This window comes from Onthophagus taurus, chromosome 7, assembly GCF_036711975.1.
Source record: "Onthophagus taurus isolate NC chromosome 7, IU_Otau_3.0, whole genome shotgun sequence".
In the NCBI taxonomy this organism is placed as follows: Eukaryota; Metazoa; Arthropoda; class Insecta; order Coleoptera; family Scarabaeidae; genus Onthophagus; species Onthophagus taurus.
In genome coordinates, this window is record NC_091972.1 from 23059007 (window position 1) to 23084589 (window position 25583).

The 25583-nt window shown below is 35.6% G+C and overlaps 1 protein-coding gene across 1 annotated transcript in view; it reads left to right on the plus strand.

Annotated features, from left to right (window-relative positions):
• The window catches only part of LOC111425103 (uncharacterized), a 53557-nt gene extending 34944 nt beyond the window's left edge, over positions 1–18613 (plus strand). The window contains exons 3-4 of the mRNA XM_023058880.2: positions 15537–16491; positions 16586–18613. Of these exons, the coding sequence (XP_022914648.2) occupies positions 15537–16491; positions 16586–18528 (2898 nt within the window). The 3' untranslated portion in view covers positions 18529–18613. The remainder of the gene's footprint in view (positions 1–15536; positions 16492–16585) is intronic.
• The last annotated feature ends 6970 nt before the right edge of the window (positions 18614–25583 follow it).

Consider the following 25583-nt stretch of genomic DNA (forward strand, 5'->3'; position numbering starts at 1 on the left):
CTTTCTTATATGACCAGGAGAAAACTCTAGAACTACACTCAGCGGCATAAAAAACGCATGACCTAAAATCATGACCGGTTTCAAATTGGAATAACTTTTGAACGTATTCCTCGATTTGAATAAGGTTTTTTTTATTCTGAAGGTCTACCCTTTGCCAATATTTCTGTAGGCGCCTTCCCCATTTTGGTGCTCTTTAATTTCAGTAATGGTGAATAACGCTAATGCGTGTTTTCTTCCTACACTTTGAATCGTAAGGGGCTTGTAGTCTCGTCTGTTCTGATCACTTCTGTTTTTTGTTCAAGTTTCTATTGTTGTTAACACCAAAGTTACAAGCTCTAAAAGATAACGCAGCTTGTTCGACAGCGCCATTAGAAATTAAAGCAAGTCATGAAAATGAACGAAAATATTTGAGTGACGTTATTTTCGTTACCGTCGTACACGCTGGCTAAACAAGACAACTGCCTTTAAGTCTTGTAGAAGTTGCTCAGGCAGTGGCTTTGGTGGAAGATGGACGATACAGAGTACAGTTTCTCGCGCCATTCAAAGATTTCGGCAGACTGGCACCTTCATCAGACAACTTGGGTCAGGAAGAAGACGCACCACACAACCCCGTGATGATGGATATATTGTGTTACAGAATCGACATATCATAGCAGTTGAGATAAGTAATCGTATGGAGCAAATGCGTCGGATGAACTCACTCACGCACAGTAAGAAAGAGATTTGAAGAAGCGGGGTTGAGATTACAGAGACCAGCAACTGGACCACAGTTGCTGCGAGAACATCATGTTGCTTGATTACAATTTGCACGAGATCATGTTCAGTGATCTTCGACGAGTTCTCAGACAAGTCGAGGTTCGGTTTGTACTCTCCAGACGGTCGATAGAGAGTTTGGAGAAGAGCACGAGAGCGTTATGCTCAGTGCAACTTCTCTGAAAGAGTACAATACCAGGGGGTGGTCTCTGTAATAGTTTTGGGGGAATGTGCTTCGAAGCACATACGGAGCTTTGCTTTATCAACGGCAATCTAAACGCGGATGAGTATATTGAAAAAAAATTTGCTGAACACGTGTTTCTTTCGGCTCATTTATTGGTGACATCTTCTTGTTCATGCACGCTCCCATACAGCCCGCATAGTGTCCCAATACCTGGATGATTTGGTTATCAGCAGAATGGAATGGCAAAATGGGGAAGGCACCTACAGAAATGTTGACAGAGAGTAGACCTTTCAAATAAAAAAAGAGAGCACGCAGCAATGGGGAATGTTGATAAGCATTAGTGCGGGTTGTAGGAGTGAAAAACAAAAAATCATATCTCAACGTTCTGGGCGGAACATACAAATTCACTAGAGACGTAAGCGAAGTCAAATTATAAATATTATGAATTAATTTATAGAATAGCAATACGTCACTAGCAAAAGGTCGCTGAGTCAGTCGTAGAAACCGAAAGGATTGGCACGCCGAGTCGTAGACAACATAGGTGATATGAGACTTCCGACATAAGAATCGAAGGAATCTCTTTTGGACTAGTTCTAATCTTTTCACGTACATGTCATATTTAGGATTCCAGACGACAGAACAATAATTTAAAACGCTGAATACATACGCAAAATAGAGAGTTTTTATGGAACTGATATCAGTGAAATCAGTCGCTGATCTCATGACAAATCCAATCATGCGAGAAGCCTTGTTGACCACCAACGGTCAACAATGGTGAGTCGACGTGCTCATTAAAATAAACGTTTACCATCAAAGGTCACCCCCAGATCTTTTATAGACGTGACTCTCTGCAACAATTCCTCACCAATAAAGTAACCAAAACGTATGGGATTAGCTTTTTTTGTAAATGTGATGGTAACACATTACTACATTTACTAAAATTTAGGTTAATAAAATTTGTCAGACAATATTGAGCAAGGTCGAGGAGATCGCGCTGAAGAGCAGAACAATCCTTAGGGCCAGATACACGGCAGAAAATTTTTAAATCGTCTGCATATATTAAACAGTTTGAATGTTTAAAACAATGAAAAATATTATAAATGTAAATATTGAAGAGCAAGGGGCTAAGGATGCTTCCCTGAGGAACTTTACCGAATATAGGCAGTAGAGAAATGAGCCTGTAATTTTTGACGGAACGTCTACTGTCAGATTTGAATATAGGCACTCTCTTAAAGATCTATTGTATAAAATTATTACAGGCTCACTAAGAGATTCACAGCAGTTTTTAATGAGAACAGGAGAGTTAACCGCTCCCAGAGTTCTCAAGACCTCAGCCTGCTCAAACTGTAGGGACTGGTCGAAATAGCGCGAATTTACAGGGAGAAAACCATTGCTGTCACCCGTAACCCGCGATGTGATTTATAAAAGTATATGTCGACCGCTGCTAGATAACGGACATATAGCAACACTATGCTCACCAAACTCAACCAAGACTATAATGCAGAAAGCTGAAAGAAGATGTTTACAAAAGTCAGACACCCAAACAATCCTCTCCATAATATACGTAACGAGGTTTTATACTCAAGGACTAAAATCCAACCAATTTGCGAACGACACAAGAGATTGAAGACAGAATTTATAAAGAAAACTATACTCGTCGCCCGTCACCCTGGATCAACTGTGTCAAATCCGATCGGCATAAAGGAGGACCTTTTTCACCGTACGAACTATTGAAGCGTTAAACATAATTATTATAAATGTTAAGTTATATACATTATTATTTATTGTCCACAGTAAGCGGAAAGACCCGATACCAGGTCGATAGCTTAAATAAAGATATTATTACATATATTACGGAATATGAACGAGGATTTTTTTCTGAATCTAGTACAGTAGTCAATATTAATATTCGTTACATAAGAAAATGTTCGAGAACAATTACTTTAAATTTATGACATGATAAAAATAGCAGTAGCCATGAGTAGCTATAGTAACCAATTATTTTAAACAATTTCCTAAGTGTCAAAAACTGATTTAGTAAGTAGTTGACGGAGATTCAACAAAGCGAGGTTTTGGCTGGGCAAGAAAACTCTCATGTTACTGTAAGGGGTATTGGGTCTAATTTGGACATTAGTAAATCATCGGTTCACAAAATTTTAAAACCCGCAAAATATCATTTCTTTAAAGTAAACCTCGTTCATGAGCAAAGAATCGTAGTTTTTGCAACAATGACGTAGACTTTGTCAAAAACTGTTGGTTATACGGTAGGATTAGTAGGTGCGGCGATCAGACCCCAAAAAAACAACGAAGTTACTAACAATTTTAGAGTTTGTTTTTTCTTGTTAGTAACTTCGTTGTTTTTTAGTAATTGCCTGTAGAAGAAACAATAAAGTTTCGAAATATTGCAAGTAATAATTTAGTTACTTTTTTGGTACAACAAACACAAGAAAAAACAAACTCTAAAATTGTTAGTAACTTCGTTGTTTTTTGGTAATTGCCTGTAAAAGAAACAATAAAGTTTCGAAATATTGCAAAAGATAATAGTTACTTTTTTGGTCCGATCGCCGCACCTACTAATCCTACCGTATAACCAGTGTTGTTAAATAGCTGGTATTTATTACCGGGTATTTATTTTATAGGGTACATTTCCTGGATATATACCCGGGGGTATTTACCCAAGATGGGTATTTAGAAGTATTTATAAAATTTAATTTAAATTGTGTTGATGGCAGTTTTGCAAGCACTTCAAGAATGCAGAGTCGATTATCGATATACCAAACTTATTTATAACATCTACAAGAATGCTACAATGACGGTAAAATTTCATGAAAGTACTGAAAAGAGTAGAAGTAGTAAAGTACTGATTGTGAGTAAAACAAGGCGATACAGTGTTGAACCCAAATTGTTCATCACAGTCCTAGAGAAGTGCATTTAAACAACTGGATTGGACCCAAAAAGGCATAAACATTGATGGCAAATGCCTAAATAATTTGCGCTACGCGGACGATATAGTTTTTATTTCGGATAGCCTTGGAGAGATTAAACTAATACTGAACGACTTAAAGGAGGCGTGTGCAAGAATCGGGCTAAATATCAACGAGGAGAAATCAAAATTTATGATAAATCTTTTCGCAACTCTAATATCAACATTGGGGATAATGAGATTGAGGGGTTGACAGCTATGTATATCTTGGCTCTGAGGTTCGTGTATCAAGAGATAATCAACTAAACGAACTAAATAGAAGGATCACACTCGTATGAACAGCCTACGGGAAACTTAGAGGCATCTTCAAGAAAAAAGGCCAAGAAAGGCTTTCAATCAATGCGTTTTTCCGGTTATGACATATGGCTCCGAAACTTTAACATTAACGGTAGCCACTGCCAGGAGAGTCCTAGTAACGCAAAGATAGAGCGAGAGGTCGATCTTGGGTGTAACTCTGAGGGACTACATACGAAATAAAGACCTATAAAGAAGAACTGGCGTAAATGATGTGGTTAATTGATTGTGGCATAGCTTAAGTGGAACTGGGCGGGTTATGTCGCGCGAATGAAGAATGAGCAGTGGACCAAACGGTTGCTTGAGTGGAGACCGCAAGCGAACAGACGAAGTAGACGTCAAAAAAATTACCAACAATTGGATTCAGACAACACAGAATAGAATCGAATGGAACAAAATAGGGGAGGTCTATGTCCAACAATGGACGCAGAGGGCTGCTTGATGATAATAATCATAATAACCTGATCTAATTTAAATTGACAGATACTTCTGATGATAATACGTCTTGGATTGTTGATAATTCCTCGTCTTCAACGTCCATTTCATCATCTTCCTCTTTATTTTTTTGGAATCCGATATATTTTTACTGGAACCGGGGTAAATACCCGGATTTAGAATACCCATTTTAGAAATACCTACCCGCCGGGTATTTACCCAGCGCCCATCACTGCGTATAACCCAAGGTCTATAGAAGTAATATATAAAGTTACCTAATTCCCTATGCCTCTGTAGTATCGATTATTACCCCGCAGATTGACGTCACTGGTTCGATACAGTCAGAGTAAAAGTTAGCCTATACTGTGGTACAGTCTATATAAAATATTTAAACCTCGCATCGTGTTGTGTTGTTCATAGAACCAGCTACGTCACTGACCCCACCTTGCCCCTCAGAGGAGAAGAATCGGCATTGGGTAACCTTATGTTCTATAGACCTTGCGTATAACCAACACTTTTTGCGATCAAAAACTCCACCTAACGCTTTGTCAAAAACAAAATTTTTTCCGACAAGGGAACATTGAGTGGACAAGTCATAGACAAAATTGTCGGTATTGGGTTACCTCAATCCAAATTAACCAAGAAAGTCGTACACCCAATATCCGCAAAAGATTTGAGGAAATTGGAAAAAGATATTTAAATTCTTTAAAAACTATGTCATTCCTTCCATCCCACTACTGACCCAACTCAATTCCAACGGCAGTTATTCCAACAAAATGGCGCGCCATCACACTTCAAGAAGCTACTAAATCAGTTTTTAACACTCAGGGAATTGTTTAAAATAATTGGTTACCATAGTTACTCATGGCTATTGCTGTTTTTATCATTTATATAAATTTAAAGTAATTAAAGTTTAAAGTAATATTTCTCGAAAATTTTCTTATATAACCAATATTAATATTGACTGTACTAGATTCAGAAAAAATTTTCTTTCATATTCCGTAATAAAAATGATTGCCATTTGAAAAAATATCAATAACGTCATAACTCGTTAAACCGTTTAACAAGCAAATTATTTTTTAACTCTTTAGATTTAGTTGTGGTAATGCAGCTATTTGACCTTACTGACAAGTGGTCTCTATAAAAGCCACTAACTATTAAAGGGTAAAAAATGCGGAAAAAATTTGACATCTACACCAAAAGTTGCACAAAATTGAAATCTTTAGACCCATTTTAAGGTTTTTTCCATAAACCGTTCATAATGATATTGACGCAGGTCGTCGTGACAGACCCTATCACAAATGGAACTTAACTAGAAACAGAAAAATCCACAACGTTAGTAGTTTTTGGCGCAAAACGTGTTAGTTCTAGAGTTTTCTCCTGGTCATATAAGAAATTTATCGTTTTGAACAAGGTTTAAAAATAGTTAAAACGTATGAATTTAACAGTTTTTGGCCAAAAATGCAGTAATGCAAGCGCGTGATCGCCGCGTGTTATACACCAGTAGAATTTTCGATAAGATACATATACTTCTATAGTTTTCCCCCTATCAGATAAGAAAGTTGTTTAGACGAAGAGTATTTAAGCGTTTCTGGGTGTAGGGATGTATATTAAGGGTGATTAAGCATGACGCCGATAGATATTGATCGACAAAAACACGGATTAATATAGTTTAAGCAGCGCTCTTTCTGACTGTGATAACAGTTTTTTAAAATTCGCTTTTATAACTTTTATAACAATTGCACAAGGTCTTGAAGTTTGGTAATTTTGAGCTATTTTAAGTACAGAGCGGTGTTCTTCATTTTTTATTGATCTTAAATATTATCGGCAGACGAAAACCCGGTTCTAGTTAGAGAACGATTTAAGCTTTCAAGCGGTGCATTTAGTTTTTCGCTATCTCTAATAATAAGGAAGATATCAGCTAAGAAAGTAGATAAGAAATTACGGTTAAAGTTTGTTGCTGGGAGGTTTGTTGCTATCGTCGCACGGGTGTTACGATACTTTTCCAGAAGAGTTTACCTCAACTTTACCAATTTTCTACCAATATCAATTCTGCGAGATCATTGTGGACTTACTTAATTTATCAACATAACAATAAAAGTGCTCTTAGTTATCTCCTGTAATATCAAGATGAATGGAGAAGCAACTGGAGATCGCTTTGAGACTTTTCCTTTTTGGAGGTGATTTGAACGAATGGTTAAAAAATCATAACAATGATGTTTATGGAAAATAAGAAAATTTGCTTTAAAATTTTTTTTATATCATGACGATATCTTCATTCATGTGAAGATACGATGTTTTAAAATTTATATGAAATATAAATTTATAACAATCAAATATGCAGAGTTGGATTTAAGAAATCATAACAACGATGATTATGGAATTATTTATGGTGTATTAAATCTTCATTTAATTTGCTTTAAACTGCTTTTTATTTCATAACGATATCTCAATTAGTTTTTGAGAGTTGGGTTTTAAAAATAAAAACAGCTGCTTTGTCACACTTTAAATTTACATTAAATTTGCTGCATTTTAAGCTGTGACGATATAAATTTATCCTATTTCCAAACAATCACAGTAAGTGATTATTAAGTTATAAGATATTTAATAAATAATGAAGCCTCGGCAAGACTTTAGTACTAAATTTCTAAAAATGAAATTGCACGAAACAGAACATCTGCTGGATTTACTAAATTATTTACACTGATTACTCAAGTTATTAAGTCGGCAAAGGTCGCATTCTTTATTATTTTTTTGGGTTTTAGAAGAGTTTCCACATTTTAGATTGTATTAATAGTGCGAAATGCTTGAACAGAGATTAAGGAAACAACAATGCAGAAAGCTTAAAAAAAGTTATATATTTTGAAACCTAGAGCAGAAGCAGCTAACTTTCAATCTACGCCGCCGATTAGGTAGCGAGGCTGCTGAGTCTCGCATAAGAAACTTAATTTAACACGTTAACTGTCACGTGAAGCACGTATGCTTTACACAACTACTATCCGCTGGAGCCATGTGAATCATGTATGCTTCACGGACTGTTTTACCATTTTATTTGCCTGATACAGCCGCGTTTCACTAATAATAACTTAATTAATAATAACTTAATAAGCCCTTAATATGACCTGGTGCACTAAATCCCGTGCTTAGCCCAATGAAAAGTTATTGTGTTGCAGAATACGAAGGTGCGTCTCTGCTACGTTTCTCCTCGCGCGTTTCAGTAAAACAACAAATGTAAACTGAAATATTTATTTTAGTTTCACAACACAAAATGAAAAGTAATCTATAGCTTTAGAATAACATAAGAAAGTGAAAAGAAAAATAATTCACTGCTTTAGAACACAATCAAGCATATAAAAAATAAAATGTCATAAAAAATTGAAAAGATATAGTAACGTCTCGGATTTTCTTTCCTTCAAAATCTTACATAGAAGATCCAAGGCATTAATCTCTAGTAATTATAAAACATACTTAGTCAACATGCAATCCAATTTGATTGACTGTCCTTCACACCTTTGGTCCTACGCTAAAAATAAAAAGCGCCGAGACAATAGTTTGCCGGCCCGTATGATTCACAATGACAATTATGCGCTTGGTGAACATCAAATTGCCGAGTTATTTTCTCAGTTTTTCAGCTCAGTTTTCATTGATGGTAAACTTCTACAGAATGAATAATAACTTTCACCCTTGGTTTTCAGTTGAAGATGTGCAGCGATCCCTTGCTAATAGGTGTGTCCCTGAACTAGCTAAGCCACTATATACTATCTTCTGTCGTTCACTGGCCTATTCAGTTTTCCCAGCGGAGTGGAAAAAAGCGTTTATTCTTCAAATCTACAAGTCAGGAAGTAGGAACCTTGTTTCTAATTATCGCCCTATTTCCATTCTTTCGATACTGTCAAAGGCGTAATATGAGTAAATCGTTTATGAAACTTTATATAATTTCTTCGGATCGGCTTTCTTCGTGGCCGATCTACAGAGACTAATCTGTTATCCTACACAAATTACATTCAATCTTGTTTGAATGATAATTCCCAGGTGACGTCCAGTTTTCTTTCGTGGGTAGCATCATACATTTTGGATAGATACCAAGTTGTAAAAATGAATAATTATGTATCTAACTTTACTTTAGTTACCTCTGGTGTGCCACAGGGTAGTCACTTGGGACCGATCTTATTTATAGCTTATATTAATGATATCTATGAGTGCTTCCACCATAGTGCTTTTCTGCTTTACGCTGATGATTGTAAAGTATTCTCAAAGGTTCAATAAACTTCGGAGTGTGCAAGGTTACAAACTGATCTAGACAGATTACATATATATTGCATACAAAATTTCCTTTACTTAAATTATGACAAATGCAATCAAATAGCATTTAGCAGAAAAAGATACCCAGTGAATTTCACTTATAGGCTTGGACCGGGCCCTTTGAAAGCATTGTCGGAGGTGAAGGATCTTGGCGTTGTCCTGAATTTAAAATTACTTTTCAATAACCATGTTGAGGAGTTACTCCGTAAAGCTAACAGGCACTTAGGATTCATCATTAGAATATCAAGACCTTTTACTGATCTTCATTGCATTAAAACTGTATTCATGGCTTACATTAACAGTGTTCGTGATTACGCTTCGGTTGTCTGGAACCCTGTGTATACTACGAATGTTGGCCGCATTGAGGCTTTATAGACAAGATTCGTACGATACTTCGCTCACAAATTCAGCCTATCATACTGTATGTATATACGAGCAAAATTGATGTGTTATTTCTGTTTAAAATGATCAGTGGATCGGTTGACTCGCCCGAATTTGTGGGACAAATTTCATTTGTTGTTCCGAAGTATCCCACACGAGATCAATGTTTGTTTCGACTACCCGGTTTCTCAACAAACGCGTATTATAACTCTGCGCTACCGCGAATGATGTCAACTTATAATCGTCACTGTTCAAACTATGACATTTTTAATTTATCATTTGCATCGTTTCATAAAGTCTTAATAAAGTTACAATTTGTCAATAGCAGTTCAGTTTTGATTCGACTACGACCTTGGTGTTTACTTTTAAGTTTATTATTACGTATAGTATCATATTGTTTTATTATTTAGTACTTAGTATGTAGTTGGGAATTAGTATTATTGTTTATTTATTTTTCTCGTTTTCCTTTTTAATTTAATCTCAACTGCGTATGGTTGTATAATTAATGTTATTCGAAGTTTTCTTTTGCTTTTTGTATTATAGTCTTTTGTATTATTTAGTGAATACTATTATGGTGTCTCCCTGTCTGTATCCCAAACAGTTGAAATAAAATAAATAAACAAAATATCATGCAGTAATGTTTTTCGCACTGGTCACATTTCCATTTAGAGTGTGGTGTTTTTTTTTGACTGCGACAGCTCTTCCACTTTCTGCTGCTATTTTGCTATAGAACACACTATATCTTCGTCTGTTGGATGTACCCACATCACCTAATTGATGGTTTTTTAACTTCTCAAATTGATCCTCTTGATATTTATTGGACATATCTAAGAGTACTTCTGCAGCTCCTTAAAGTCAGTGATTGATAAATTTTTAGCCGCAGTTAGATCCTAGAAGCAGTTCAACCACGATTTTCCTGTACCACGTGACACTTAATAAGTCAATAAAAGCTTTGGATTTATTATAATCCACGACAACATCTGGCTTATCTACTTCGGAACTCCATCCAGACTTGACTGTAATCAGACGGTCAACATGCTTTGCAGAAAGGGTTATAACATCGCGTTTGTTGTGCCACTTCGTAACTACAATTCCGGTATTTGTCTGCGTCAAAACACTTACACCTTTTTTTTAGACGTTTTTGTATGATTTCTTAATTAGATGTGTGTTTCTATCCAGCAACTTATGCGCTAGATCCACACTCGTATAATAATTGTCAACATAGACTGTTCTACCGTAATCCAGAAGTGAGTCATACAATTTCATAACAACAGCAGTGGGAACATTTTCGTTGGAATTTTGTTCTTTCCCACAGTAAAGGCGGAAGTCAAAAGTGTAGCCAGCTCTCGTACACAGTTTGAGCAGTTTGACCTCGAATTTATGTCTCTTGTTCTTTATGTACTGGCGGAATATTAGTCGGCTACGAAATAATACTAAACTTTCATATCTGTTCTTTAGGAATGTAATAGCTAAATTAGTTGTCAAGGATTGAATTACTGGCCGAAGTTTATATAGTCTATCAGAAGTATCTGTATTTTCAGTATTGCAAAACTGTCAGTTTGCTAATAGCAACTCGAAACAATTTCGTGACATGACATTACTAATTTTATTTGCATATATTGTTTTTTTATACCAATAACTGGATATATGAAGCAAACGAAACAGACCAAAGCTGCAATCCAATGAACACTTTCATTTCCTGATGATTAGTGTTCTTCCATTTGGTTATCCAAGCAGAAGGGCGACGATTTTCAGCGAATTTCTGAGGAGCATAACGATTTACTTTGTTCACCATGAGTTCCATAAGATCATCCATGAACAAATTGAAAAATCAACCCAGGATTGTTCAATAATACTCTCATAAAGCTCAGCAGATACACCTGCATTTTCTCTCATATAGTAATTCCTTCAAATACCTTCCGGCCATGTTTACCTCGTCTGAAGAGTTATGTATTCGAACATGATTTACAACATTCTCAATAGTTGTTCGAATTTTTTTTGGCGCTGAGGAGGGGAAAATGCGTTACGCACTCCGGCATACTGTTGGCGCCTGAAGATGGTCTAGCTGGAAAATCGCACTTCGGCCGAGAGTGTGGGACTGCTATCGAAGCCCCAGCTACCCACTAAAACTCCCCCTCATTCCATACCCCGGAACCGCCCATCAGGGCATTTCTTCGGGGTTTCTTCTTCTTCACTTTCTCGTTCCTCTCCCTCTTCGTCCATGATTTAGAGGCATTTTGAAATACAATAAAATACATCTCTTTAATTTTAGAATAGAGTTATTTTAATTATATACATGAATGAAGTGGGTGGTTCCTCCTCACTTCTTCTTCCTTCTCTCGTCAACAGGTATCCGTTCCAGTGTGTCTTTATCCATTTACCTCGTTCACCGGGCATTATATGCATTAAAAGATACACTTTAAATTTTATGAAATAATTCATTCTGTTGTCATACCTGGTTGAGAGGAAGTCTACTCCCCTCAAAAGTCCTCTCCTTGGCTCTGCTGTGGTTAGCCCTAATTCGTTGTTTCTAACCTTTCTCTCTTAAACTCTTCTTCTTGTTTAATTTTGAAGCCAGATACAATAAATTCTTGTATTTCTTCCCAATTCTCTTTACTTTCCATCATTAATTGATTGAAGTTTTCTTTCGTCAGTCTGCGAATTTTTTGAGAGCATCTTGTTCTTTCTACTTCAAACATTGGGTAATAAAAAATTGTATGTTGTCGTCTATTAATGCTTTCCCAATGTTATATAGGTACTTCCCATATATACCGTGACCGCTCAGAGCCTGCGTCATGTAATGGTCAAATTCACCCCATTTTCTATTTAACCACATCTCGACATTTGGAATCATGATTCTAGTCCATCCATCAGAGCATTCCCACCTCAGTTGCCATTTCTTTATTAAGTTTCTCCTTGCTTCTTCTTCTCCCTGCTCTCCTTACCATTCTTATAGATGTACTCTCTTTCTTCCACTAGCAGGTCCATCGGCGGCATGCCGGCTATCACCTCTACGCTCTTTACTCCAAGTTGGCGCCGCATACATAACTGCTGAAATAACAGTGCTACCTAATAGTTTACGTTTACTTCCGACGGGCCCACCAATATTGGGCATAATTCTCCGTAATATGTTGTTCATTTTTACAGCCTTCTCCGTTATTCTTTTTATATGCGCAGTCATTTTTAGATCTTTATTTAAATAAACCTCCAGATACTTAACAAGAATCTCCATTTTAGGAGCCTTGCTTCGCCCTTGTAGGACAACCACCTCGGTTTTTGAAGCAGCCACCTTAATACCCATGTTTTGAAGCCTTCTCATCACCTTTCCTACCGCATAGCCAGCCTTGTCCTCTACTTCTTGTTTGGTTTTGCCAGTTATAATTATGGCGAGGTCATCTGCGTATGCTACCAAAACCACTCCCTTTTCCATTTCCTCTCTTAGTATTTCGTCGTAGAAGACGTTCCATAGTGTTGGCCCAAGAATTGACCCCTGAGGCACTATACTGGTTATGTCATGCATCTGACCGTTTGAGGTTATAATCGTTCGTTCTGAGAGGTATGACCGTATTATCCTTATCAGATAGTCGCTGACATTTCCTCTTTCTAGCATCGCCATTATGCCCGCCCAGGGAACAGAGTTAAAGGCGTTTTCGATATCTAACAGGATCATAGCGCATAGTTCCTGATCTTTTCTGCCACACTTTGCACTTTCTGGATAGCGTTTATCGTCGACCTGCCCGAGCGGAAGCCGAATTGGTTTTCACTAATTATTTGTCGATCTTCTATTTCTCTGTTCAGAGTCTCTCTAATCAACACTTCCATCAGCTTAGCCATTGTATTTTCAGGCATATTGGTCGATAAGTCGGATTTCCCTCTACGTCGTCCTTTGGCTTTTGAATAACACCAGTTTCACGGTCTTCCAGATCTTGGGAAATATTCCCTCTTTCAAGTAATTATTAAAAATGCTTAGGAAGGTTGTCTTATTCCCAATTACGCTCTCAATTAATATTTCCGGTGTAATGTTATCCGGTTCGGGTGCCTTCTTTCTCCGAATCTTTCCTATTGCCTCCTCCAGATCTTCCATTTTAAATAATTGGACATTTGCAATTCTCTTCTATTCCACTTAATCTAACTGTGTAGGAAACAATTTTTTGATTTGTTCTTGGTTAGTTCTGTCTGATAGTTATGAGATAAGCTTTCCCCTATATATCATCCTCATGAAGTTCTTGACATAGATCTCTCCATTTTTTCTTTGCTTTCCGCTATAAGTTTTTTGAGCTTTTTCCTTTTCTCCTTGTGTCCTTTCGCCATCTCATCCACCTCACCATCTCTTACATTTCTCTCTCTTATTCTTGTTAATCGCCTTCTAAGCTTGTTGCATTCCGATTTTTGGACCGCTATATCTCCATTCCACCAGTACAGCCCTTTATGGACTCGATTACCACTGCCTTTCTTAAACGTTTCGTTGCATAATCTCTTAATGTCCTCTGCGATTTCCTCCGCATTTGTGTTTACATCAGCTGCAAACAGGTCTTTACAGCTCTCCGAGTATCTTTCAAGAGTAGGCAGGGAAACTCTCCACCCCTCCTGCTTCGTATCCACATTCGTTTCGGGCAACATGCTAGCCATTTCGAATATAATTATGTGGTGGTCGCTAAGATTTTCTGTGCTATCTTCCACATGCCAGTTTCTTATGTTGCAAACCACGCCATCTGTTGCTGCTGTAAAGTTGTTGGCCATAAACCATTCCTCAAGTACTTTCCCTCGTTGGTTTGCTATTGGTGACCCAATCCATAACACATTTAGCGTTCAAATCACCACCCACCACTATTTTTTTCGTTTTATATTTAATTACTAATTCCATATTATACAGCAGCCACATCTCGGGTGGGCGAGAAATAACAGGAGATACAAACACAACATTCAACACATACAAAACCCCTTCCTATAAATGTATCTATCACAGTAGTATTTCTTTGTATATCTATAAAAGTATCACAGTTACTGTCACATGAAAGCGCTTTTGCGTATCTTTTATTTGGTTCACAGCCGATAACTACCACAACATCTTCCTCTTCCATATATTTTTTCATTAACTCATGTGCCTCATACACTCTATTAAAGTTAAGTTGTGCTATCTTTTGGAGACCTTCTTTAATTACCAGTTTGCATCTTTTCTTCTTTGTCTTTTGCCTTTCTTTTCGTGTTGCTTTTCTCGCCGAAGCTAGTTCTTTTTTAAACAGTTCACATTTCCCAGAACCCGCTTTGTGACCAGATTTATTACACAAGGGGCATTCTTCTTCGTTATTACACTCTTTAAATGTGTTGCCTTCCTTTTCACACTTATAGCAAACTTTAGTTCTGTCAGTTCCTTTGCAACTTCTCGTGACCTGCTGACCTGCTATCGTGTTTCTCGAGATTGGTTTTATACTATCTGAAGATGATAAACGCCCAGCTTCACTCAGTACATACTGTTTATTCTGTTTGTCTGATAAGAGTTCATCCATAAAACGCTGTAGTCTTCCCTGTTCTTTTTCGTATTCACCCATATCACTGAAATAGTCACATGTTCTTAGAAAATTTGGCTTTGTCTAGCAGCCCACGTGAATCATATTCGCTTCACACTAAGAATGGATTTATGTACAGAAAAAAAATTTAGAATTTATGTTATGGTGGCAGTTAACATGTTAAGCTACACTTAATTTACCATACTATGAAAGCTTTCATACCATATTGTGACAGCTGCTAATTCTGCCGTTCTAAGCGTATCTGAAAAATTATATTTATTTAAATTGAAGTTTAATGTAAATGCAACGTACCTTATTAATGAATACAGAGTATGAGGACTTTAACCTAAAATATTCAAATTTTGTATGCATATTGAAACGAATGTAGTAATGCTGATATGCATGAAGCATAGCTGTAATAAAAAGCATAATTAATCAAAAGATTTACACCTTCACCTGGTAATGCCTTGGCCGTAAGCGACATCGGCAAAAGTGGTGAAATGATCAATAACCTTACTTCATAAAGCCAAGGCTGCTTGTCATTATCAGTTGCAGGTGAACACTGAACTGAAACTGATCTTTGAAAACCTTAACTAACTTAAATACAGTTACTAGGGAAATATGTAAACTTTCTATGCTATGATTTATCAAAATAATTATCTTTAAATTTCTTATTTTGTATTTTTTTTTGTTTCAGAAATTAATAAATCAAGATTCTGACACAACCTCCTTCTGTAAAGAAAGTATACAAAATCTAAATGAATCTATTTATGAAAGATTAATAGAAGATAGTTTATCAAGTTCTATAATTGAAAATCCAAAACCTATTTTAATCGATGTTGCAACAGAAACTGATCCAATTGAAAATAACTGTGAAAAAGTTAGGACGTTAAAAATTAGAATACCAAAACATATTTTGACACAAACAACAGAAAGCGGGCCATCTTCTGACAATGAACTGGAGGAAGATAACAATGAGGATTCAGAGAACCAAATACGCTTAGAAAGCGATGACGATGACACTCCTATTGCAACGTTAAAGAGAAAGTATAGGTCGGTTCGAGCGCATAAAATGTTTGAATCTCGTTTCTTAAGCGAATCCGAGTCCGATTCTGAGCCAATTTCCAAAAGAAATAAATCTAATAAGTATTATATCGACGATGACTACAGTGGCAATGACACTGACAACGAAGAAGATGTACAAGAGTTTGAGGAAGAAGAAGAAGAAGAAAAAGAACAAGAAAATACCTCAGACTGGAAACGAATTCGACCACAAAGACGAAAAAATCAAACTCAAGACGAAATCGAAGCAATTCCAGATAAACTAGTAGAGAAACAGAGCGTTGATCAAAAATATAATAACGAACCTTATTCAAAATATTGTGCATTTTGTGATCGATATTTTTGGGGAAATTCACAACTTAAGGCGCATCAAAGAGTGCATTTTCGATGTGGTTTTTGTACGAAAGGATTTGAATCTCACGAAGTGTTACAAGAGCACTTGGTTAATGTTTGCTACAATAACATAATCAATCAGAAACTTTCTGTGTCTGTGGTGCGCGTAGATGACGATGTGGAATTAATACGAACTTATCAATCAGCTTTTGACAAATATTTTCAAGATATAGCTAGTGGTGTTTATAATAATCCTAGTAAGTTACTAAGTTTCGTTTCTGCATGTTGCTACAAAGTTCTGCCTTTATGTGTAATCATTTTTAAATTAATGTGTTTTTTATCATTTTGCAGAATTAATCAACAAACTATTAGTCAAACATCATTTAAGTCATAACGGAACGATTACTAAAGTTGAAAAATACGAAATCCGCAAGATTTTCATTAAATTTTCTCATATAGATAACTCCCCCGTTTACAAGAATTTATCCGTACAAACAAAGCGTTTGCAAACCGATACATCTCATCCTCAATTAAATAATATAGTTTTAGATGATGCGTACACAGACCTCAAATTGTTTGACATTCCAATTCATTTCGTTACCGATAAACTGCAGTCCGCATATGTGTCGTTTGCAAAACCAGCTAAGGATAAGAAAGTTCGCGATTTGTGGACGGCTATGAACGTAATCGACATTTTTGACAAAAATAGAAGGTTTCGTAATCATTTACCTACTAAAATATTACCTCAAAACAACTTGCAAAACAATATATTAACTTCAATGCTTCCACCAATGGTGCCACTAAACACAGGAGTGAGAAAGTCATTATATCGAGTTATGCCCGCAGATGGATTGCAACCACAAATTAGACCGAATTATCCAGTGCATAGTTTTGGTAACATGCATGATAGCGCTAGAGTAGGTCCCAACGTATTAAGACAACCATTTAGGCAACCACAAAAAGCCATTGGACCTTCTGGACCTAACCAAAATGTACCAAATCTAAAAATTAAATACATAGCGACTCATGCACCTAGTGCTCCCAAAAACAATATTCACACAACAAACACAAAAATTAATTCTGAAGAGACCGATTCTCAAAAACACACAACGAGTCCCATAATATTAAATGTTCTTCTCAATGAAAAATCGAAAAATTCGCGGAACATTACTGAACAACAGGGAAATGAATCTGAATCAAATAATCCTAGGTGCTATATTCGAAGGACTTACAATCGTAAGCCAACCAAACCAAACCCGCTTGAATCTGCCAATATTTCAAAAGCTGTTTGTGATAACTTTAAACTTCACGTTTTGAAACAAAACAAAGACCCAAATAATCAAACCGAATCAATAACGCCAGAGGCACATATGAAACAAAGCGGTCCCATACAAAATAACTTGGATATTAGTTACCCCCCAAGGCCAAACACCGCGATTCGAAACATGTTGCAAAATATTTCAAGTGAGATTAGCATTGAACCAAATTATCGGAAACAAAACCAAACGAACGCAAATCAATTAAAATCTTTTAATAACGAATCAACTGATAATACACCTAAACCTACTAATAATTTGTCAAAACCAACCACAATGACTAATAAACCAAAAGCGTATCCACGACCGATTATAGTTAAAGAAGAATTGCAACCCGAAGAAGAAGAATATATCACCTCGGATCAAGCACCATCATCGAACGAAGATTTTTCTACGGGTGTTGAGGTTAAAGATGAACAGGAATTGGAGGATCACAATTACTCGCAAATGGGAGTTACGGAAGATCCCATTTATAATACTTCCAATGTATACACAAACACAGTTCAACCTAACTTATCATATTCTGAACAACATCCCTTACAATACCATAGTTTACCTCAACAATACTACAAGCCAATGAGCCAAGCAACAAACCAGCCCGCAGTAAGAAACAGGTTTCCAACGACCCAACCTTATCGTCAAGTACAATACAGAGGAAGAGCACAAATGCCTATGTATCACCCTAGATTAAATCAACCAGTTCCAAATATAATCAACCCTCCTATACCATCTAATACGTTAGTTCCGGGAAATTCTTTTACTAATAATTTTCTTCCTAACAACATGTATCATAGGCCTTATAATAACAATTACAATAATTATAATATGTACCAACCGTCGTATCAAAATCAATATTCCTCTTATAATTCGCAAACACAACCTGCGATGGATTTTAATAGTCCCTATCAACCTGAGCCAATTAGTCAAGACACCGAAAGTAAACTACATGTTAAACAACCTTGGGAAATGTTTAGGTAGTAAAAGAATGGAGGGAATTTAATATGTCTTACTGAAAAATTTACATTCGAGAATTAAAACCTACGTGAGGGATTATTAAATTCAGTCATTGAATGTGATAATTTATGTTTTCATTAGTTGTAATATTTATTTTTAGTTTTTCTTTGTATTCTATAGACTTCTTCGTATTATAAGTATTACATCTCGTAGTAATACATAATATTATACCCAAGACTTAGATTTTGTAATAAAGAGATAAGTATAAAGGAGTAATTTATATTTTATACATTTGTTCTGTACATATTTATGGGCGTTATGAATTAAAATTAAGATTAAAAACTGAGTATTTATTTATACATTAATAACCCTACCAATTTCTGTTAGATGAAGGGAATTTTAACATTTAGAAAGTCCGATTTTAGTTCGGACATTGGAAAGAAGATGGCGGTAGAGGCTCGTTTCAACTTATTTATAAATAAAACTTGTTTGCTTAATCTACATATATCTAATGTCTACTTAAATGTATTTTTTTTATTGAAATTCTGTTAAAAGAAGGTTAATAAAGAAATGAAACATTGTCTCAAGGTCTGTAGAATAATTAACTGTTTTCCATCGAGTCAATATGCTTCAACTGCTTGCACACACCATTATAATCTCTATAACTTATTAATGTTAACACAATTTTTTTTGCTTCACTTACAAATTTGGAATGATAGTTATCCAATTACCATTGGTTAATTGGCAGTGCCTCGACCGCAAGCGGCCTTGGCTTTATGAGACTGAAATGTCGATTCTTTCACTAATTAAGCCGAGGTCGCTTGCTGTCGAGGCTCAGTTATATTAACGAACGAATTTTAGCTAAACAACGATTCCCTTGTTGACATAACCGTTCTACCATTCGTATTATTAAAGAAAAGCTACAATTTCACAAAAAATCCGGTGGGCGGAACTGTGATTATCTATCTTTTTCAATTTTGCGTCGTAGATCTAAAAAAATGATAGCTACTGATTACAGAGCTTATCTGAGTTCCATTCAGGCAGATGTGTTGGGGAAACCAAAGAAGATATGGTCGTTTGTTAATAGCAAAAAGGGTTCCTTATCCGACATGCCAGCACTAGTGTCCTGCAATCTCTTGTGCTTTCTCGGATTACTTCTCGTCTGTTTTTGTAGAAGGCACAATCGACAGCTCAGTGGTTGACCATGGGTCTGGGGTTTTGCCGTGGTTTTCCGCTAACGCAATTTATAATGTTTTGTTACATCTTGACCAGTCTTCTAGACCTGGTCCGAATGGTATTCTAATTTTATTCTAAAAAGAGTTTGCTACTGAGCTGTCTACGCCACTGTTTCGTATTTTTTCGAAGTCCTTACTTGAAGATGTTTCCCCAAGTATGTTTCGTTATTTCAATATTTAAATCTGGTGATAAACAGTTGGTATCCAATTACTGTCCTATTTCTATCCTTTCAGCTATCCCCAAGGTTTTTGCAAAAATTATCCACGAATATCTTAGTTTCTCTATTTCTTACTCTATAATCAATGAATAACATGGTTTCCTGTCTGGGCGATCGGTGGAGTCTAATTTATTGTCCTCTGTAAACTTTATTCATTCTGCTTTAAACGAGGATACTCAGATTGACGCAATCTACACCGACTATTCCAAAGCCTTCGATAAAATCGATCATACTATTCTTGTACAGAAACTTTTCTCCTTTGATATTCCCGATGGTCTAGTTCATTGGATTCTGTCGTATTCATCTAACAGAAGCCAGAGGGTCAGGATTGGTAGCTTTGTATCTGGTTACAGACCTATCACATCCGGTGTGCCTCAGGGCCGTCATCTTGGACCTTTACTATTTATAATGTACATAAACGATATTTCTTCTTGTTTTAAATTTGCTAAGTTTTTACTCTATGCCGACGATAATAAAATATTCACAAGGATCGGGTCTAAACTGGATTGCCTTAGACTACAGGAGGATCTTAACCGCCGAGGGAGGTTAACGAGGGAGGAGTGCTGTCGCCTCAACAAACTTTATGACAAATGCAAAAACTAAACTATGACAAATGCAAAAAGTTACATTTACTTGGCATCATATTGGATTCCAAGTTGCGATTTCATCTTCATATTCAATTTATGGCGAGGAAAGCTTTACGTAACTTGGGGTTTGTTATCAGGGTCAGTAAGCATTTCACGAATTTTTATCAGTTCGAATTCTTAATTCCTATAACCTTCAACCATGTATCTCTCTTTGACGTTTCTTTACACTCTTGTAGAGAATGTGTATTAACTAACGTATAGCGAATATTTTGTTGATCGCTTTATTATTGTATTTATTTTAGTTTATATTACAATTTTATATATTAACTTTCGTTATTATGAGGATGCTTTGTTGGGATATTCTTCCTGTATGCATCCCGAATATGTAATAAATAAATAAATAAAACTCGAAACATGTCCTTATATTGTAGCGCCTCGGTCGCAAGCGACCTTGGCTTTATCAAATAAGGCTATAGATCCTTTGACCAATCGGTCGATTGCGGCCGAGATTAATAGCTATGTTCCAACAAGTGCGAAGCGGTCCGACGCGTCGTGTACTCGTTAAAAGTGTACTCGCACATTTATGCAGATTTAAGTGCATTATTTAAAATGTGCGATTGGATTTGACGAGTCCACGACGAGTCGGGCCGGTTATTGGTATAAAGCTAATATAATATCAACCTGAAACTGGTTGTATTATAACAGCGCACAGTGGGGCGAAACGCTGTTTTGCTGGCCAAAACTCATATAAACTGATATTCATTTTTAAAGAGCTTTCCATTGATGTATCACACATGTGCCACAGGGTTGCATGGGGTAAACTACCCCTTTTTGCTTTTATTTAAAAATTACCTCATCGATTCTAACGACATTTAGTTCTCTTATAGTATGTTTAAAAGTGTTAGTTAAGATGTTGTCCCATTCGCCTAATAGCAACCTTGTGAAGTTCCAATAAATAATATAAACGGTATAATCATTATCCTAGAATTTTATGTATACTTTGCAGTGAAGTCATAAGTTAGTCACAATTTTTCTTCTAAAGTAAGACACATGATATTTAAATATAGATTTATTGTTAAGAAAAAAAACTACACGAAATAATGCTTACACTTATAAGGGAAAGTTAATAAATATTTATTTTAGCAAATCAATGGCTTCTGAATTTAAGTCTAACTTACTTTTTTCTACAACATGTCTAATTGATGATATATAAGGATCAGAGGTGTATAGAAACGTATTGAAAACATCTTGGTTGGTGGCAATCCTTGAACATTTCCGAGCGTTATGTAACTGGTATTTTTTATAATCTTTATATTCTTATGCATCTTCTGAAATTTGTCCTATTGGTAATACAGCATATTGTATGGTGCTTTCACCGTGAATAAGTATTTTGTGTGCTGAAGCAGGCATGTAGTACCGTTTATATAGCTCTACATACAGTTCTGCTGTTTTATATGCGTATTCCCCAAACTTTTTGGCATCTATGGCTCTTCCGCTGGCTAATGTTTGAAGAATTATGGAAAACCGTTTAATTAAATCCTCATCTACTCCTGTAACATCTGCTGTGCAAGCAGGATTAGAAAAGAATCTTCTAGCAGTGTTACCATCGTTGGAGTTTCCAGTACCTTCATCTCTAAATCGATCTTGTACTTGTTTTTTCTTAGTCTCTTTTTCAATCTTATGTAAAGGATCAATAGCAGACCATTTTTTAAATGAAAGATTGTACGAGATATGAAGAACCAACTCCATAAATCTGATCCAACCGTGTAAAGTTGAGAGACCAAATTTATAAGTATCTTCCCGAGATGGTCTTGTTGTTACCTTCTCCAGATTATTCATTTCCGTTGGTTTGGCAAAGCATACCATACAAGTAGATGTAGAAGGAGTGTGTCTGTTAAGGTGCTACATACTTTTCCATCGATCATTGTAAAAAATAATTGGTAGTTTACACTAAATTGCTTAACACCTACCAATATAAGTGTTGGCGCTAACTTATCAATTTGGGATTCTATATTTGAAGTTAGACATAGGGTTCTTTCCGCAGTTTCTTTTGCAAACTCTATAGATATTGGTCTACAGAATCGAGTCGAAGAAGGAGTTGGGTTATGCCATACTATTATTGTGGATCTTTTGTCTGTTATACGCAAAGGGACTAATGATGAAATTAAGAAATGAGAATCGGTTATTTGATTTGTTTCACCTGGCAGAATCTGTTTATATTGGCTTTGGCACTCATCACATTCCCACTTACACATTAATATGAGATCAGTTATCGTAAGATATTTTAACACTTCTTCTGATTGTGTTTTAAAAAGTCTCTTGGTGGTGTGGTCAAGTAAACTTTGTAATGTTATACTGGCGCTTACTGGTGTGATAGTTTTCGATGGAGGATCTGGGTAACAATCTTTCTTTGCGATCTGAACTTGGTAATAACTAGGTAATAATTTACATCCTTGTATTGCAGCGTATGATCGTAATATATTATACTGATACCTAGATAGTCCTATACCTGCCATTAGAGCCAACGAATTTTCTTTACTCAATGGACTTTCGATACCTTCATTTTGGAATAATACGCGATAAACCAAATCTTGCTGTTCCGTTGATGTATTGTTTATACTTTCAAAAATATTTGCGTTCTTAATTTGGCCTTCTGCTCGTAGTCCTTGCAAAAATGCATGACGTAATTGGTCCAAACCTTCAGTCTGCAGCAAGCGAGTTGAATTTCTTCACTTTGTCCTTTCACTGGAATCATTAAATGTTTTACACGGACGGCCTTTTTTGAGATTATTGCAGACGTAGATCGTAGATTTTCCTCTTTTAGATTCACGACGAAATCTTTATTTAACCATTCAGAATTTTACTCTAAAAAACGTTCTTTCATTCTATGAGATGTAGACCATTTAATTTTGACAGACGGCAGCAGACGTTGCATATTTTGAACAACACAATTGAGATCTTCTTCAGATAAATTAAAACGTACTGCGATATAAGTACGAGCAGAAGAAATGTGTTTGCCATGTTCAATAATCTCTAGGCATAATTCTTTGATTTTTATAACAAACTGAGACATTGTGCAGTATTTAGCAACTGAATAGAAGTATTACTACTAATTGCCACGGTATTTACACTCGTATTTATACGTAAACCGAAATGTTTTTATTTAACTTTTCTTTTTGCGGTGTAGCTAAACAACAATAGATGGAAAACAAGCAACGTCTATAAAATTGATAATTTTTGTAACAAACAATGTTTATAAATTTATTAATAACCTACGTATTTTAGAATTCACAAAACAATACCAATTTTAGAATATAGAAGGAAATATTTCGTACACTTCTCCATTCATTAAATGTGAGGTAAAAGTTTTTACCATTTAATTTTAGTGCTGTTAATTCTTTTCTCTTACTGTAGTTTGTAACAGTTCTTCTTATAGTATTAACAGATTTTGGTATATTTTTGAAACCTCTTGCAATTAATGACTTTCTCAATTCAATTGAAGTACAGAACACTCTGAACTGAACGGTAAACCATCTAATGCTGTTATTCTAGATAATACTTCATCGAAACAATCATTTTTTCTCTTAAAAAAAATCTGTAATTTGTGATGTCTTAGGTTTAGTAGTATCATTTTTAGGTGAGTTAGAATTTGTACTCATACAATTTGCCTCAGATTTTTTTCTTTTCAATAAATTAACATCATGTTGTGTTTTTAAATGTGTATGTAGTCCGCTTGTACTTCCCCCAAAAACTTTAATAATCCTTGAACATGTTTTGCACCTTGCCACCATATTTTTTTCATCATATCAATAGTAAAACCAAACCGAAGTATTATCGGCAGATTTTTTATGTTCTTTGAAATCATTATTATTCATTATGGATAAATAATAAATCGGAACATAAACAAAATTACAAGTATAAATATTTTAAACAATAAAACGTATAATACATAGTGTAGGTAGTTACCTATTTGCGAAAAAAGAACTTACCAACAGCAATTAAAAATATATCCAAATGTTTAAATATTTAAAATTCTACGAACAAATTTCACTACGACAAGATTAAATGTGAAGTTAAATGTAGGCTTTGACATTACGCACACAAAGAAAAGTTAAACTTTTCAATAAAAAATTAAAAAAAATATTTATAGCTAATACCGAAAATACTGGTATTTTACCTTAGTAAATACCGGTATTACGAAATTGCAAAATAGTAAAAAATACCGGTATTTCGGTATAGCGGTATTGCAATATCACTACTACTATCGATGCCCAAAGTCAAGGTCCCTCATTTTAGAGATCGATATATTCGCAACCCTCGATAAAAAAAATTGCGACAAAGTTTGTTGTAATCATTGAGCATTTCTACTTAACATATGTTAACATACATATGTTTGTTTTTCTCAAAAACTATCGTACGAAAAAAAATTCAATTTTGAACAGGTGGTAGTCTAATGTGTTCTTAATAAGGGACATACTTTATTTTTTCGATGTTCCATATAGTTTCTCGGAAAATCGTGATTTAGTTGGACGTCGTTATGTCGAAAACGGCTGGGTGGATTTCAATGCGGTTTTAACCAAAATATTGGTATCAGTTTTTCAAAGTTATGTCTCTGTAATTATATTAGACCGATTTAAGCAAATTACAAATTAAAAAGGAACAGAAATAAGCCATGCGGGGAGAGAAGGGTTTCGCCCAATCGGAAAAGATGGTCCTGGTGTGTGTTCCAGAGACAGCACGTCGCGCCTTACTTCTTTATATAGGTAAGATAAAGGCGCGACGTACTGTCTAGAACCAGAGCTGTTCCAAGTACAAAGGAAAAGTACTCTCAGTAACCAGTACAAGTAGCGCTATAAATTATTTTTACTCCAAGTAATAAGTAACAAGTATTTTTAAAAGTACTTGGAGTAATAAGTAATTTTACTTGAAACTAAAATTTCAAGTGTCCAGTACAAAATAATTACTCGTTTAAGTACTCCAATTATTTTAGTTATTTAGAGTAAATAAATGTACTCTAAATAGCTTAAAACTACTTCCAG